The sequence below is a fragment of the Schistocerca gregaria genome, chromosome 2, assembly GCF_023897955.1.
Source record: "Schistocerca gregaria isolate iqSchGreg1 chromosome 2, iqSchGreg1.2, whole genome shotgun sequence".
In the NCBI taxonomy this organism is placed as follows: Eukaryota; Metazoa; Arthropoda; class Insecta; order Orthoptera; family Acrididae; genus Schistocerca; species Schistocerca gregaria.
The window spans coordinates 359,101,576-359,119,388 of NC_064921.1; the positions used below are offsets into that span (position 1 = coordinate 359,101,576).

The following is a 17,813-nucleotide window of genomic DNA, read 5'->3' on the forward strand; positions in this document are numbered from 1 at the left end:
CTTCCGCTGGCCACCAAACTCCCCGACATGAACAATATTGAGCATATCTGGGAGGCCTTGCAACGTGGTCTTCAGAAGAAATCTCCACCCTCTCGTACTCTTACGGACTTATGGACAGCCCTGCAGGATTCTTGGTGTCAGTTCAAAAATGGTTCAAATGGCTCTTAGCACTATGGGACTTAACATCTGAGTTCGTCAGTCGCCTAGAACTTAGAACTACTTAAACCTAACTAACCTAAGGACATCACACACATCCATGCCCTAGGCAGGATTCGAGCCTGCGACCGTAGCGGTCGTGCGGTTCTAGACTGATGTGCCTAGAACCGCTCGGCCACACAGCCCGGCAGTGTCAGTTCCTTCCAGCACTACAGCAGACATTAGTGGAGTCCATGCCACGTCGTGCTGCGGCACTTGTGCGTGCTCGCGGCGCCGCTACACGGTATTAGGCAGGTGTACCTATTTTTTTGGCTCTGCAGTGTGAATGTCAAAAGCTATTGGTGACGGTTTGTAAACGAAAGCGAACCACATTGATGTAAGTCTCCTGAATTGTAGCCTGATTAAGACAGAAATGAAAATTGATAAAGAGCGTGTCCTCCGTCTGCATCCATTAGGAGCCACTTGTTTGAGACGGGCGGTGACAGTAATGCGCCTGCAGGACAACGGGCGAAAGCGAGTGCGGGCCTGGCTGGACGCGCCGACGGAGAGGGTCACATTAGCCGGCGCCTCGCCGCCCCCCCAAGCGGCGCTTTCTCCGGCGGGCGCTCCCTCGGGCGCGAGTCGCGGAGCTCGGCACTCGGCGCGCAACCATGGCCCCGCCGCCCGCCTCCAGCTCGTCGCTGCCGCTGCCGCTGTCTCTGCCGCTGCTCGTGCTGGCGCTGGCGACCGCCGCCACCCTCTGCACGGCCGTCGTCGACATCGTCGAGCACACACGTGAGCTCACAAACACTCCATTCTGTTCGCTTCTCACACTTGTTGCTTTTGATGTGCTTCAAATGGCTCTGAGCACTATGGGACTTAACATCTGAGGTCATCAGTCCCCTAACTAACCCAAGGGCATCACACACATCCATGCCCGAGCCAGGATTCCAACCTGCGACCGTAGCGGTAGCGCGGCTCCAGACTGAAGCGCCTAGAACTGCTCGGCCACACGGGACGGCGCTTTTGTTGTGGTGTTGAGGCCAAAGACTGGTTTCATGCAGCTCTGCACGACTTCATCTCAGAGTAACTACGAGGGCTGTCCAGAAAGCAAGTTACGATCGGTCGCGAAATGGAAACTACTATGAAAATCCGATAGAGCTTTGCAAAGGTGTGTTGGTCAGTGTGTCTAGTATGACTCTAGGTAGAATTATGTCGCTCTTTTCATTCCTGAGGTATTCGTGAGCGCGTAAAGATGTTATAGAAAATAGTGTCTCCCGCGGTTTCTTCTTCAAGACAATTCTCGCCTCATTCTGCAGGGGCAATGAAGATGTTCCTGCATCGTTTCAATTGGAAATGTCTGGTTACCCACAATACAGCCCGTAATTGTCTCTCACTGAGTTCCATCTCTGCTCAAACACACCGCTGGCTATGAAGACAACATTTTGGCACAGACAACGAGCTTCAGGGCAGCGTACAGAATTGGCGGAAAGCACTGGTGCCAGCCTTCTATGATGCGGGTATTGGAAAGTTGGTGCAACGCTACTATGAATGTCTGAGTCAGAATGGCGGCTCCGTAGAGAAGTAGCTGAAAGGTGTAGCTAACTGTTACAAATGAAACATTTCTGATTTTCACTGTGCTATAATTTCACGATCAATCGTAACTTACTTTCTGGACAGCCCTCGTACTACAGTATGCGTTCATTTCAATCTGCTTACTCTATTCGAGCTTTAATACATCTGTAATTTTTAAGTCACTACCATCTACACTTACTATCAAAAGTACGATCATAGGACCGGCCGCTACGGCCGAGCGTTTCTAGGCGCTTTAGTCCGGAACCGCGCTGCTGGTACGGTCGCAGGTTCGAATCCTGCCTCAGGCGTGGATATGTGTGATGTCCTTACGTTAGTTAGGTTTAAGTAGTACTAAGTCTAGGGGACTGATTACCTCAATGGTTAAGTGCCATAGTGCTTAGAGCCATTTGAACTATTTTACGATCATAGGAGAATCAAGCGAAATTTGTGAATCGAATGCTGATTTTTTGGTAGAGAAGATGTCTGCAAGATCTTTGATGGTATGGAAGTGTATTGGAACCCTTTCTGCTCGTGTTGTATGTTAATAACATGGCGGAGAATAACAGAAAACTCATTTTGCAGACGATGCAGTTATATATGATGAAGCACTATCTGAAAAAAAACTGCACAAATTTTGATTCAGAGTGGGGCAAATATTGGCAACTTGCTTTAAATGTTCGAAAATGTAAAACAGTGCGCTTTACAAAACAAAGAAAACATAGTGTCCTATGATTACAGTATCAACAAATCATAGCTGCAATCGGCCAACGCGTACAAATACCTGTGTGTAACAACGAGTAGGGATATAAAATAGAACGGTCACGAAGATAAAACAGATAGCGGATTCCGTTTATTGGTAGAGTACTAGTGAAATGCAATCAATCAACAAAGGCGATTGCTTAAAAATCACTCGTGCCACCTATTCTAGAATATTACTGAAGTTTGTGTTATCGGTCCAAGTGGAACCAACAATGGATATTGGACGTATACAGAGAAGGGCAGTACACATGGTCAAAGGTTTGTTTGATCCATGGGAGAGAGTCGGAGATGGTGAAGAAGATTAACTGGCAGACTTTTGAAGACAAGTGTAGACTACGCAGACGAAGCCTAGTTAAAAAAAATTCAAGAACCGGCTCTAAATGATGATTCTAGGAATATGTTACAGCGCCGTACATGTAGCTCCAGTAGGGATCGAGCGGACAAGACTAGGTTAGCTACAGCGCTCATAGAGGCATTTAAACAACCGTATTACCTCCACTCCATACGTGAATGGAAGGGGAACACCTCTAAAAACTGTCGGGACGTGCCCTCTCCCAGGCGGTTCACAGTGGTTTGCAGAGTGTTGATGCAGATTCCCACCTTTCTTTCCGTTACCATATGTACAATTCGCCAATGACAAACGATAGGTTATGTCGTATCATCAGATCTCTTCTTGTAGTCAAATTGTGCCAGAAATCACTTTCTTCTTCATTTCGATTCAGTAGCATGTTATTAAGTTTTTGATATAGTCTTCTATTTTTGTACATTCATTTGCAGCTTCACATTTCAAAGGTTTCTATTCGCTTATTATCACAGCTGCTCATGGCCCACATTTCAGTTCACTACAAGGCTGCTTTCCGTGCAAAAACCTACATAAAAGTCTTCTTAACACTTAGATTTATATTTGATATTAATAAATGTCTCTTTTTCAGAATCGCTTTTCCTGCTGTTGCCAGCCTTCGCTTTACATTCTCCCTAGTTTGGCTATTTTAAGCTATTTTGCTGCTGAAATAGCAAAGTTGATCGATTGATTTTAGTGCGTAATATAATAGTCTAATACTGCAAGCATCACCTGATTTAATTCGACTGCATTCCATTACTTCTATTTTACTTGGTTGATATTTGTATTACAGCCTCTTTTCAGAACACTGTCTATTCCGTACAAATGCTTTCCAGAGTCCTTTGCCGTCACTGGCAGAATTAATATGTCATCGGCAAACCTCGCAGTTTTAATTTCTTCTTCGTGTAGTTTACTTCCCTTTCCAGATTTCTCAAAGGTTTCCTTCGCTGTTTTCTCAGCGTATCATAACCCAAATGCTTTTTACCTGCCGTGTCAAGAACTGTTCAGGCCCATGGTGGGCTGTCGAGAATACTTCGCCTAAGGGCTTTTACATCTATATAAATACACCGGACGATGTATCACACCAATATCATCGATTTTGTTTCCTATTCCATACGCTTAAAGAGCGATGGAAAAGTATTTATCTATATACTTGTGTACCCACTCTAGTACTCCTTATCTTATTCTCACGATCACTACGAGAAATATATGCTGATGGTAGCATAATGATCACAAAGTCTTCGTCAGTGCAGGGTACCTAAATTTACTCAACAATATTCCGCTCTTTCAACAATTTCCGAGCATTTCTGTTAGACATTGATATGGTCTACACCGGAATTTTAGGGTTCCAGCAGCACGTTCCTGGTACCTGTTGTAATACAATCGTGATAAGGATACTACACACTGGAACAACACTCCAGAACTGGGCGCAGCAGCGCATTGTTTACTATTTCCTTTGTAGGTACACCGCACTTTCAAAACTTCAGAAACAAATCTATTTTTTCTATTTGTCTTTTCTAATCCTGACTTTACGTGATTGTCCCATTTCATATCGCTTCTTAGCAATAGCTCTTAATATATTATGTTACGTGTTCAAAATGGTCGAAACTACCGCGTCCCTTTTCTTTTTTGTGTGTATTATCTCACATTTAACCACATTTAAAAGGAGCCGCCGTTCATTAAACTCAGAGTTAATTTTCTCAACGTCCTTCTACATATCCTTACGATCGTCTCGTGACGATACTTTCCTGCAGACAACAGAATCGTGAGCAAAAATCTCGTACTACTGCTGATGCCATTCGACAAATCGTTAATTCACATTGAAGATTAGAGGCCCCATTACGCTTCCTTTGGACGAATCCGATCTTGCTTTCGTTTATGTAAAATATTTGCCGATCAGTGTATCGTATTGTGCTCTGTAAGGAAAACATTCCTCAGCCAATCACATGTTTGCGCGGATGCTCTGTATGATTCTATCTCAGTCAGTAGTCGACGATGTGGCACAGTATCGAACTCCTCCGTGAAATCCAGGAAGGTGCAATCTGCCTGTTCACCTGCATCCCTGCATCCTAGAATTAAAGTTCTCATCGTTGTATGCTGAGTGGTAGAGCGAATCAGCCTCTCGTAACAGTAAGACGGTATCTAGGGCTCCAAGGTTTTGATAGAAATTTCAAAATCGCATAACAAGCTTTTTGATAAATTACAGTACGTTTAAGGATAAGTCACTTGATGTATTGTTAAGAGTTGCAATTTTTTTAAACTTTCAGGCTAGAGTGGCTCTTCAAATACAACAATTAGCAGATAGTACTGATAGAGGAACTAGAGAAGACTCCAGTAAGAGCAGCGCGTTGGTGACAGGTTGGTTTAGTACGCGCGAAAGCTACTCGGAAGCACTCATCCAACTCCGGCGCCTCTCTCTACTAGGAAGGCGTTGTGCATTAGTGTGGTTTATTGTTAAAATTCCGAGAGTGTACGTTCCTGAAAGAGTCAACCAATATATTGCTGCGTCCAACGGTAAAGTAAACTAATAGAGATTCGAGCTAACACGGAGATATACCAACGGTTGTTCTTCGCGAGCACAATTCGCGACTGGAAAGGGAAAAGGAGGTGGGTGAGTGACAATGGTACAGAACGGACACTCCGTCACACAGGATGGATCTTGGAATATAAACGTAAAACGATGTCCTTCTTTTGGTCTTGAGAAATGGTGTTACTGTGATACAAAGAACGGAACGCAGAATAACTACTATCATCCAATAACGTAAATTACGAATTTGCAAGATTAAGAGAAACGTGAAAATTTGCAGTACATTAATATCTCGACTAATGAGTCGCAGTTTGCGTCATTCAAGTCGAACAACTACCTGCGTAATATATTGCTCTGTGATTTGAACTGAAACGATCATCACAGAGAGAAGACAGAAACAAAAGCCCTGGTTGAACACGGTTGACGAATGAAATGTTTGTCTTCTGTCTTTACGAATTATCCAAATATTCACTCAGGTGGTTTAGGGATGACAAAGTGAGCTTAAAATCAAGATTTGAGACCAACTTCTCTCGAAAGCGTCACCTCGATCGATGGGAGATGAAACATATGTTCAGGCGTGGGTACAGCAAATATCGGTCTTCAGTACATTGGTAAGATTCTACGAAACTGCCGTGTTTTCATAAAATAGATATGCTATGAAAGTTTAGTTTTTTATCCATCCTCAGCTTTAATACATCTTTAATACATCATCGGACACATTGCGCCTTTCTTCAGGTTATACCTGTGGCATTATTTGCGAAAGCCAGCAGTAAGGTGTATACAGTAAAATGCCATGGTCATGTGGTTCATAGTGTCTGTACAAAATGAAGTGAAACGCTTCTTTATACAAATTTTATTAACACTCGCAAATAATGAGATACATTTAACTTTCTGAAGAACAGTAGTACGTGCCCGAAACCAGTAAGAGAATTAAATTTCTTTTATGAAACGAACCGCTTATTATTTCGTTATGTGCTAAGAAAGTGTTGCACAGTCTGTTCTGGACTCTGCTCCAATGCTCGAGATCCACCCAGTTTAGAGACACGGCACTTACGTACAGGAGGACAACGCAAATAGTCACACTTATTGTGTTTTCAGTGAGCGTTTATTAGAAGTGCTGCAAAACCTGAACCGTTCACATATGGCGAAAGGGCAGTGCTTCTGTCTAACTTCCAATAATCAATTTTCAGAACAGAATCTTCAAACATTCTACCCTTTTCTTCATATGGCCCCGCAAACGCTTGAGGATAACGTAAGACTAATAAAAATACACCAAAACAATTATTATTCCCGTGCTTCATTCTTTAACGATAGGAGGAGGTCCTCTCCATGAGCTTTATGGTGATTTGCAAAGTATGGATTTAGATGTATCTGTTAATGGCTTCGTAGAATTATGGAGAAGTGGTTACCGTGACCAACAAATAAAACACGCTAGGCTGCAAAGTCTGCGTGCCCTGAGAATTTTTTTGGTCCCGACGAAGTCTGTATGGAATGAAGGAAATTGAAATCATTTGAAAATTTATTGTGTAATACGTTACTATATCCTGTTGTTTCTTGCAACGAAAAAATTCTAAAATTTAAACTTAATTTTAAGAGCGCGATCCAGTTATTAAGTGCTTTGGAACTAACTACTTGCAAATAGAACGCCTGTGGAAGGAAACGGATGTCGTCTCACTTCATTTGAAATCTATAGATCTCCGTTGACGCTACCAGCAAATGTTTTTAAAGTTGTTTTGCTTTTCGGATAGATTTCTTGTTACTCCGCAGGCAATATCAGAATGTTATTTACTCCTTGTAATTAATAACTTTCTCGTCATTATATTTGTCTTCATTCGTACTCATCAAATTAGATAGTATCACGTAATGGATTAGCTATTTTCAGATAACATAACACGAAAATCTGACAAATTGCTTAACGAGTTCATGTGTTCAGGTGCAGCAACGTGAGTTAGTCATTCTTCGTTATTAGAGGCTAATACCACAGCTTATCTGATAACCTAGACTAGATGATGTAGACTCAAACCTAGACTAGATGATGTAGACTCATTGTCATTACCATAAGTAGCAGGTTCATTTACGTAAGCTTCCATTCTTACAAGATGCAGAAACAACTATTTATTTTGTAACCAACACATTTAATGATATTTGTATTCTATTCACTTATAGTCTTTCCAAGCACAAATTGAATACATAAGATTAGAGTCTTACAGAGATATTTCCCTGTAGTACCTTGCATTCACATCGGTGAAGCAATCTATCGAACACTGGGTATAAATAAAAGAATAAAAAGTTACTTTTTTTTGGCAATTCTGTCAAATCAGTCTCTGAAATGTTTCATGTAGCTGCCTGCATGTCCTCACCAGAGAGCGGACCCACCTGCTGCAGCAGCGACGTCAATAGGGCTATGATTAGACACGAAACTGGTTCCCTGCGAGGCCCAGTGCAGTACGATCACGCTGCTGGTGAAAGTGGCAGCGACTTCGACCGCCGCTCCAGGCGCCCGTATCTGTGCGCCGATCGAGCAACACAGCGACATCGCTTCTTGTTTACCAACAACTCGGCTCACCAGCCTGGGTACAATGGCCGCTCTCACCTACCGCCGTGAACACCCACCCATTCTCCGTATTAGTGTGGTTAGTTTCGGAATGGAGCATGCAATCACTTGGTCAATATCTCCCACCGATGGTTAACTTATTTATTTATTAATTGTTTTATTTGAGATACATATTCCATAGATTCAATATGGCGTGATTACGCATGGATGTAGAACGAGTCAAAGCAGATACAATATAGATATCATACAATACAATACATACTGGTATATTACACATGGTAGATGAATGATTCAAAACTGGTACAATACAATAATATAATCAAGATAATAAACGATACAATACAAAAATACAATAGTGATCAAAACAATACAGATAACAATGACAAAGGAAATAATCTGAATTACTACTCAAATTATTTATCTTTGCTGAAGAATTCATCTAAAGAATAAAAATATTTTTTCAGTAGGAGTTCCTTTAGTTTTTTCTTTTTTTTGTTAATAGCATTTTCTTTTCTTTTAGACACTTTATATTACTCGGGAGTGTGTTAAACATTTTTGTACTTGTGTACTTTACCCCTTTTTGTATCAGAAAGGGATTTTTCCCTTCACAGTGCATATCACCTTTCCGTATTGTGTTATAATGATGGTATGCCTCATTTGTTTCATATTCAGAGGAATTGAGAAGAGTGAAAGCCATAAGAGTGAGAGGTAGTAAATATACCCTGCTTTTTAAAAAAGACTGCGATATGAGGTTCTTGGATGAACACTACATATAATTAAGACTACTTTTTTCTGGCTTACAAATTTTTTGTTTGAAAGTGGTGAGTTGCCCCGAAAGATTATTCCATAGCACATCACTGAATGAAAGTAGCCAAAATAAGCAGACTTTGATACGTTGATGTCTCCAATTTTTGCTATTAGTCGGATGGCAAATGTTGCTGAGCTAAGCGTTTTTAGTGTTTTCAGTTTGTGGAATTCCCAGTTGAGCCGGTTATCTATGTGAACGTTTAGGAATTTTGTGCACTGAATGTTCTGTAACTATTGGCTCTCATATGCAGTGTCAATCTCTTCTGGGCTAATAAACTGGATTGGAACTGCACTTAATTTGTTTTACTGAGGTTTATTGCTAGAGAATTTGCCGTGAACCAGTTCAGAGCATTTGCAGGTGCTTGGTTGACATTTAACTCTACGTCAGTGGAGGTTTTGCTGGCTGTCACTATACTTGCGTCGTCTGAAAACATTCTGATATTGCTAGCACTATTTGAGGACAGGGGTAGGTCATTAATATATATAATAAATAGGACGGGACCAAGGACTGACCCTTGTTGGACACCATGATGTACGGTTTCCCAGTCAGACTCTACCTCTTCTACTTGTAGATTGTTAACATCTAATACTATTTTTTCCTGTCTGTCTTCTAGGTATGATCTGAGCCAGTTGCCCATTTGCCCACAGATTCCATATTGGGCTGCTTTTCCTAAAAGTATTCTGTGATCGACGCAGTCGAAAGCCTTTGTCAGGTCACAGAATATGACAACGGATAATTTTTTCTTATCAAGGCATTCTAAAACGTTATTTGTAAGTGCGTAAATAGCTTCGGTTGTAGATATACCTGATCTGTAACCAAATTGTTGTTTACTAATTAGTGCAAATTTTTCATTAGAAAATGATGTTACAAGAGAGATGGGACGATAGTTGGAAACATCTCTGGGATCACCTTTTTTTGTAGAGGGACCTCACAGTAACATACTTAATTCTGTCAGGGAAGATACCTTGATTTAGAGAGGAATTGAATATATGAGGTAGAACTTTAGAGAATTGATTACAACTGGCTTTTAGCAGTTTGGTGGAAAAATGTCTACACACGATGAATTTTTACTTTTTAGAGACACTATGGTTTTTCTCACTTCTATAGAGTTAGGGAAAACTTTCAGAGTTTTTATTGCCTTTTATGAAGAACCCTTCCATGCTGTTTTCTCAGCAACAGTTAAAAAGTGCTCATTGAAGATTTTAGCTACAATAAGGTAGCAGATGTGAAATATAAGGAGCGAAAGGCTATTTACAATTTGTGCAAAGACCACCCAGTAGCTGTAAGATTCGAAGGGCGTGAAACGGAAGCAATGGTTGAGAAAGGCGTAAGACAGGGTTGTAGCCTATCTCCGGTATCATTCAATCTGTATATTGAGCAAGCACTAAAGAAGTAGTAATTAAAGTCCATGGAGAAGAAGTAGCAACGAAAGGTTTGCCAATGACATTGTGATTCTATCAGAGACAGCAAAGGACTTGGAAAAGCAGTTGAACGGAATGGTCAGTGTCTTGAAAAGAGGATATAAGATGAACACCATCAAAAGCAAAACAATGATAATGGAATGTAGTCGAATTGCATTGAGCTGGAAAAGATCATTGGTTACCTCCTAACATCGTGTTGGACTTCATTTTTCCCAGTGTAATGGAGCAACTCGACGTAGCATGGACTCAACAAGTTATTGGAAACCCCCTGCAGAGAGTTTGAGCCATGTTGCCTCTGTAACCGGCCATAAATGCGAAATAATTGCCGGTTCAGAGTTTTGTGCACGGACTGACCTTTCAGTTAAATAAATTCCCATAAATATTAGATGGGATTCAGGTCGGGCGATCTTGGTGGCCATATCATCGTTTAGACTGCTCTTCAAACAAATCGCGAACAACTGTGGACCGGTGACGTGGTGCATTGTCATCCACAAAAATTTCATCGTTGTTTGGGAACATGAAGTCTACGAATTGGTGCAAAATGGCTCAAAACAGCCGAACATAACCATTTACAGTCAATTACCGGTGCAGTAAGACCAGACGACCCCGTCCATTCCATGTAAACACAGCCCACACCATTGCGGAGAAACCACCAGTTTGCACAGTTCGTTGACCACTTGAGTTCATGGCTTCGTAGCGTCTGCGCCACTCTCGAAGCCTACCATCAGTTCTTGTGAACTTTAATCGGGACTCATCTGACCAGGCCCCGGTTTTCCAGTCGTCTAGGTTCCAACCGATATGATCACGAGCCCAGGTGAGGATTTACACACGACGCCGTGGTGTTACCAAAGACGCTAGCGTCGGTCGTCTGCTGCCATAGTCCATTTACGCTAAATGTCGCTGCACTGTCCTAACAGATACGTTCGTCTTACACCACATCTTGATTTCTACAGTTATTTCGCGCAGTGTTGCTTGTCTGTTAGCACTTACAACTTTACGCAAACGCCGCTGCTCTCGTCGTTAAGTGAAGGCCGTCGGCCACTGTGTTGTCCGTGGTGAGATGTAATGCCTGAAATTTGATTCCTCAGCACAATCTCGACACTGTGGATTTCGGATATTGAATTCCCTAACGATTTCCGAAATGGAATGTCCCATTCGTCTAGCTATCATTAGCGTTCCGCGTTCAGAGCCTGTTAATTCCCGTCCTGCGGACAGAATCTCATCGGACACCATTTCACATGAGTCAATGACAACTCCGCCAAGGCACAACCCTTCTGTAGCTTGCGTATTCGATACTACCGCTATCTATATACGATCGTGTCCCTATCCCGAGACTTCCATCACTTCAGTGCAAATCAGGCCATCCTAAGGGAATTAGATTAGGAAACGAGACACGTAAAGTAATAGATTAGTTTTGCTACTTGGGCAGCAAAATAAATGATGGCAGAAGTGGAGAGGATTTAAAATCTAGGCTGAAAATGACAAGAAATCCGTTTCTGAAGAAGAGAAATTTGTTAACATCGTATATGGATTTAAGTGTCAGGTAGTCTTTTCTGCAAGTATTTCTGGAGATGAAACATGAACGAGAAATGGGTTAGACAAGAAGAGAACAGAAGCTCTTGAAAAGTGGTGCTACAGAAGAATGCTGAAGATTAGGTGGTTAGATTACGTAGTTAATGAGGAGGTACTGAACAGAATCGGAGAGAAAAGAAATTTGTGGCACTAACTGACCAGAAGAAGGGATTGGTTGGTGGGACACATTCTGAGACATCAAGGATCACCAATTTAGTACTGTAGGTAAGTGTGAGGGGTAAAAATCGTAGAGTGAGAGGAAGAGATGAATACATTAAGTAGATTCGAATGGATATAGGTTGCAGTAGTTGTTTGGAGACGAGAAGGCTTGCAAAGGATATAACATCACGGAGAACTGCATCAAATGAGTCTTCAGACTGGAGACCACAATAACAACATACAACATCCTTGGTGATGTGCTTGTCATGGGGTTCTTGTCATGGGGTCATGTATCCATCGGGTTATGTACCCATGTAACGTAGTGTCGGTTGATACCTTATTGGACGTCCAAGACTTCTGACTGAGGCTTATAGTTGGCACTATCTTAGTCTGTGCAGAAATGACAACTAATCCAAATCTGCTATGAGTACTGTAGTTACTGTGTCTGGTCTCAGGATAACTTTGAGACTTAATTGCGAAACTTCGTCTGCTGTAAATCTCATTTATGGCCGTTAAGAGATGTCAGGCGGTTTTGGATTTGTGAGTTGTCAGTTGAGCTGGTTAGCATTGCCCTGGTGTGCTGAAGTCCAATTCCCGATGACCTTCGATGAAGGGAAGATTCCCTTAAAAAGGCAAATTGAAGAAAAACAATGTCGTCCAAAGGATAACGTCTTATTGAATGAGCCGGCCGCTGTGGCCGAGTGGTTCTAGGCTCTTCAGTCTGGAACCACGTGACTGCTACGGTCGCAGGTTCAAAGCCTGCCTTGGGCGTGGATGTGCGGATTGTCCTTAGGTTAGTTAGGTTTAAGTAGTCCGAAATTCTAGGGGACTGATGACCGCGATGTTAAGTCCCATAGTGCTCAGAGCTACTTGAACCATTTTTCTTATTGAATGAAAACTGTTAGTGGTGGGTCAGTGAAGCATGAAACTACGGACACCACACCTGACACGGATATATTAATGAAGGAGCTATAGCCGGCAGCGGTGGTCTAGCGGTTCTAGGCGCTCAGTCCGGAACCGCGGAACCGCTACGGTCGCAGGTTCGAATCCTGCTTCGGGCATGGATATGTGTGATGTCTTTAGGTTAGTTAGGTTTAAGTAGTTCTAAGTTCTAGGGGACTGATGACCACAAATGTTAAGTCCCATAGTGCTCAGAGCCATTTGAACGATTTAGAAGGAGCTTATCTAACTACTAAAGGAAACTAACGGTCAGTATAAAAATGTTTTTATTATCATAAGACGTCAATGAAATGACTTAACTACTGAATTAAGCATATAAAGTTCAATAGGAGGACAGAAGGCTGTAATAATGAACTACATCCTTGAAACAGATGGATATGCCTGAAAACAAATTTAGCTAACAGATATAACTCGAATGGTGCAAATTTCATACACAGTAGCTCTCACTTGTGTAGCAACGTTCAGCGTTCGTAGTGGTCAACTTGTATAGTCCAGTGTATCTGAATACAGAATTGTAGAGTACGAGCGTGTCCCGGTAACACTTTACAATTTAGAATTTCTGGCTCTCACTTTTGGGTGCATAGACACACAGCATGCTGCTCTCGGAGGCTGAATTAGAAAATATGAGTAAGAGTTATGCACCAGAAAGCTGTCAGAATGAACTGTCTGAACGAGAAACAACGAAGGAAGTCTCCTACAGTCAGAACCAAAGGATGGTTCACTCGATACGTAATACACATGAAAGAAGAATTAACACAAATAATACTGCTGAAACATGGTGCAAATGGACGGTATAAACCTAGTGAAATAAGAGTATGGTGTAGCCCCCTCATTCAGCACTGAACGGATAAATGCGAAAGAAAAAATACGTAGCTTTGCGTCTACAGTATATCAAATACGTGTTTAAAATAAAAATGTTAGCTCTTTATATGTAACGAACAAAAATTACAAAATTTTGCGTTACGTGTTACTTAAAATGCAGAGCGTTCTGTTGCTGTCACTCATCGTTGAAGATGTATGATGAGCACACCCATACACTTACAGAATAGAACACCCAAGTCGTTCTCAACTTCTGCACGGGCGTCCCTCTTCCCAAGTTTCGTAATGCAAACAAGAAAAGTGAAACCACAAGAGCCTGGGTAGCAATACAAATGGAAGATTACTACAGGACAACAGAGGTGGCGCCCCTTGGCGGGCAGCTGATCCGTTGCTGAATGTGGATTTCTTGCCAATGAGGCTCTCTCGTATTCCAGCGCCGACCGCTGGCCCACGTGAGTCGCCGCTAGAGAGGCCCATCACAGACCGATAAAAGGTAGCGGGCGCGAGGAGGTCGTACGACAATGCTTCCTCACTGTAACGGTGAACAGCAAACGATTTCAAATCAAGGACACAAGTGTTTACAATTCCGTAGTCCTTTGTTAGGCGGCGCTTACAAATGTTATGACAACATCGATAGAATTCACAGTGCATTTTCTCGACACGGAACGTGTGCTTTGCAGCAGATGATAGCTTCCGTTTGAAAACTTAAGAGTAAAATCGGGGTTCTTGAAAAACTCAAAAACATACAACTGAAATTCCTTTTTTAATCTGCAGATATGAATTTCAATCTACGAAATCGGAAAATGTTTCGATCAATAATATGTTAGTAAGTTTGAGATATAGATTTCACAATACGAATCACATACGTCGCAGCGATTGGTAATTCAAGAACCGTCTTGACAGTGAGCCAAAGGTTGTTATAAATTCCTGGACAGTAGGTAATGGGTTCAGTTAATTTGTCGACCACGTGTAACACTCGTTCAACAGCAGTCAGATCCGCACAGATTGTCGGCCAGTCCGTTGGAAAAATACAGTGATGGGCCAAAAGATTATGAACACTTGTCAAGAGATCGATTGCCGCCTGGTGGCCTTACAGGCAAAGCAAAGTAAATAAGCGAAACAAAGACGAACAGGCAGTGATTATAGCGAAGATGCGATCCTTAAAAGAGGAAATGCGCTGACACAGCCGACTTTGACAAGGAGCTCACTGTTACGGCCCGGCGGTTGGGAACAAGAATGTCAGAAACGGCGAGGCTGGTCAGTTGTTCGAGTACCACTGTAGTGAGCATCTATGGAAAGTGATTGAAGAACGGCGTAACCACGAGCAGAAGACAAGGTGTTGGACGTCCACGCCTCATCACAGAACGTGGAAGTCGGAGACTAGTGACAGGATAGGTGGTGCTCAGTGGCAGATCTGACGACGGAGTGCAATACTGGTACAGGCACACGTGTTTCAGGGTACACCGTTGAGCGCAAATGGTTGAACGCGTAGATTCACAGCACAGGACCTCCACCTGGCCCCATGTTGACGCAGCAGTGGATGAGGGATGATTGAGATTGGCTAATCACGTTTTTTACTACACCAGATCGGTGGTAGTGTCCGGATGCGGCGTCATCCAGGCGAACAGCTGCTCGAGCCATGTCCTGCACGAGGGTGCAGGTTCGTGGGGCAGTACAGGTGATATTCATCAGGTCTTCCACGGGGCCTATGGTTGTAACCGAAAGCATCAATGGCATTACAGATAACAAACTACACTCAAGCGCCAAAGAAACTGGTGTAGGGATGCGTTTTCAAATACAGAGCTATGGAACAGGCAGAATACGGTGCTGCGGTCGACAAAGCCTATATAAGACTACACGTGTCTGGCGTAGTTATTAGAAAGGTTACTGGTCCTAAAATGGCAGATTATCAAGATTTAAGTGAGTATGAACGTGGTGTTAAAGTCGGCGCACGAGCAAAGGGACACCATCTCCGAAGGAGCGTTGATGAGAGATTTTTCCCATACGACCATTTCACGAGTGTAACGTGAATATCAGGAATCTGGCAAAACATCAAATCTCCGACATCGCTGCTTAAGGAAAAAAATCCTGAAAGAACTGGACCAAAGACGACTGAAGAGAATCATTCAATGTGACAGAAGTGCAACCCTTCCGCAAATTGCTGCAGATTTCAATGCTGGACCATCAACAAGTGCCATCGTGTGAGCCATTCAACGAAAAATCATCAATATGGGCTTTCGGAGCCGAAGGCCAACTCGGGAGCCTGCATGTCTTCGATATAATTGCACTGAACATAGCTACATGATAGCTGGAATCAACCCGCAATAAACAAACTAAAATGTACTACCGGTGCTGCCCTTCCTCCTATCTTGGAACTAAGAAACTTAGCTTCAGACTCTTCGTCGGTTTAAGGCAACATAACTAGAGTTCTGTAGGTAATGACAGTGATCTTCCCATGTACTAGTCTGCTTTGTGCGTTTCTCTTGCTTCGCTCATTTCAATAGTGCTTTTTAGATATCGGAACTACTTCCTCTTCTGTTCTCTTTTTAGTCATCTCCAATTTTGATATTGAAGTATTAGTTATTACATCACTGATATTTTCCTTTTCTTTTGTCATCACTTTAATTATCCTTCAATTATATTATTTGTTGCTTCTTCGTTGCACTCGCCTTCGGCGAACCTATTTTACAAGCTTGTACTTTTGTTAACAGGCGGCAGTGAGGCACCTTGTCAAATGCTTTACGGAAATCTAGGAAAATGGAATCCGCCTGTTGCCAATTACCTGTGGTTTGTACTTCAAGCTCTGAAGCGGCGTAGAGTAGTCTTTGAAGGTTCATGGTGTGCATATTTGTCACATCAGTGAGTGCATCTGAGACCTCTTGCGGTGGATAGCCAGTAATAGTTGAATGGCTACCTTCAAGAAGGAACGATCGAAATGTATCTAATCCAATTCCGGTCATTTCTGAGACTCAGCTGTGTCAAAGGTGCCAAAACATAGTTAAAGAAGAAGAATCCATTCTGCTCCAATTCCAGGTGCTTGTTGTTGTGCCCGAAGACTGGTTTGGCTTAGCCCACCACGTTAATTTCTCCTGAGCAAACTTTTTCATCTTCTTAAAAGTACTGCAACATATTAGTAACGAATAATTGAATGTGAACTGGGGCAGTGAGACGACAAATAGACGAGCGAATCCTTGCTAAAAGATGCGTGTTTATTGATGAAATTACAGTTGAATTAATCGTGCATCACTGATCTCTATACTTCATTCATGCTCTCCTCAGCTATGAGGAAGTATATAACCGAATACTAATAAGGCAGGTGTCAGATAATCTCAAGATGCGCGGCAGATCAAGCCTCAGGAGCGCTTGGGCGGTTATGTCATCGGAAGAGACACTTTTCTCGATGGAATTGTGACAGGGAATTAGTCTTGGCTGCACTATTACAAATCAGTTAATAAGAGACGAACGGTGGAGAGGATTCCGTCATCATCTGTCAAAAAAAGAGTCGAGACAAACACCCATTAGGAGAAAGCCATTTGTCGATACTTTGGAATATCCATCGCACTATATCGATTCAGTTTTCGGATGTGAGCATTTCATCCCCTTTTACTTTAGTTAGTGTACAGCAACCGAATATTTTGATTGAATGTAATCTGTTTGAAGTTAAGGTCTCGATGTTGATTTGATCAGCTTTGTTACTAATTTGATACTTGTGATCCACACACGATAAAGGGCATGATCTGGAATTTCAGTTTCTGAATCATCCGACAAAAAGGGTGGATTTTATACCATCAGATTATCATCTGTTCGGACGCTTTATGTTTTGGCAGATGACGACGAGGTTAGAAGGGATTCGAAGATAGTTATCGACCATGCGAAAAATTTTATATTCCTCTGTAAAGCATCTTCAAATTTGCGGAAAGGTGAATCAGTTGGATCTAAAGCACATGTGTGGAGCTCAAAATGACACGTAGAACATAATGTTGTGTGGCATTGAAATTTACTTAGAGAATGCGTGCTGTTTGCACTGTAACAGTTTATACATTGTCGTGGAAAAGCGTAAGAACCGTAGCAAGACAAAGCACCGTCCACTTGGTGCTGACGAAACCATTAATATGATCGGAAACGTTAGTCATCTGAAGATGGACATGATAGTCCGAAACCGGTTATGGCATTGAAGTAAAGCA

At 42.2% G+C, this 17,813-nt stretch overlaps 1 protein-coding gene across 1 annotated transcript in view; it reads left to right on the forward strand.

The window, feature by feature from the left end:
• Positions 1 to 729: 729 nt before the first annotated feature.
• Positions 730 to 17,813, forward strand: part of LOC126337065 (protein takeout-like) — an 84,131-nt gene continuing 67,047 nt past the window's right edge. The window contains exon 1 of the mRNA XM_050001394.1: positions 730 to 930. Coding sequence (XP_049857351.1) covers positions 807 to 930 — 124 coding nt within the window. The 5' untranslated portion in view covers positions 730 to 806. The remainder of the gene's footprint in view (positions 931 to 17,813) is intronic.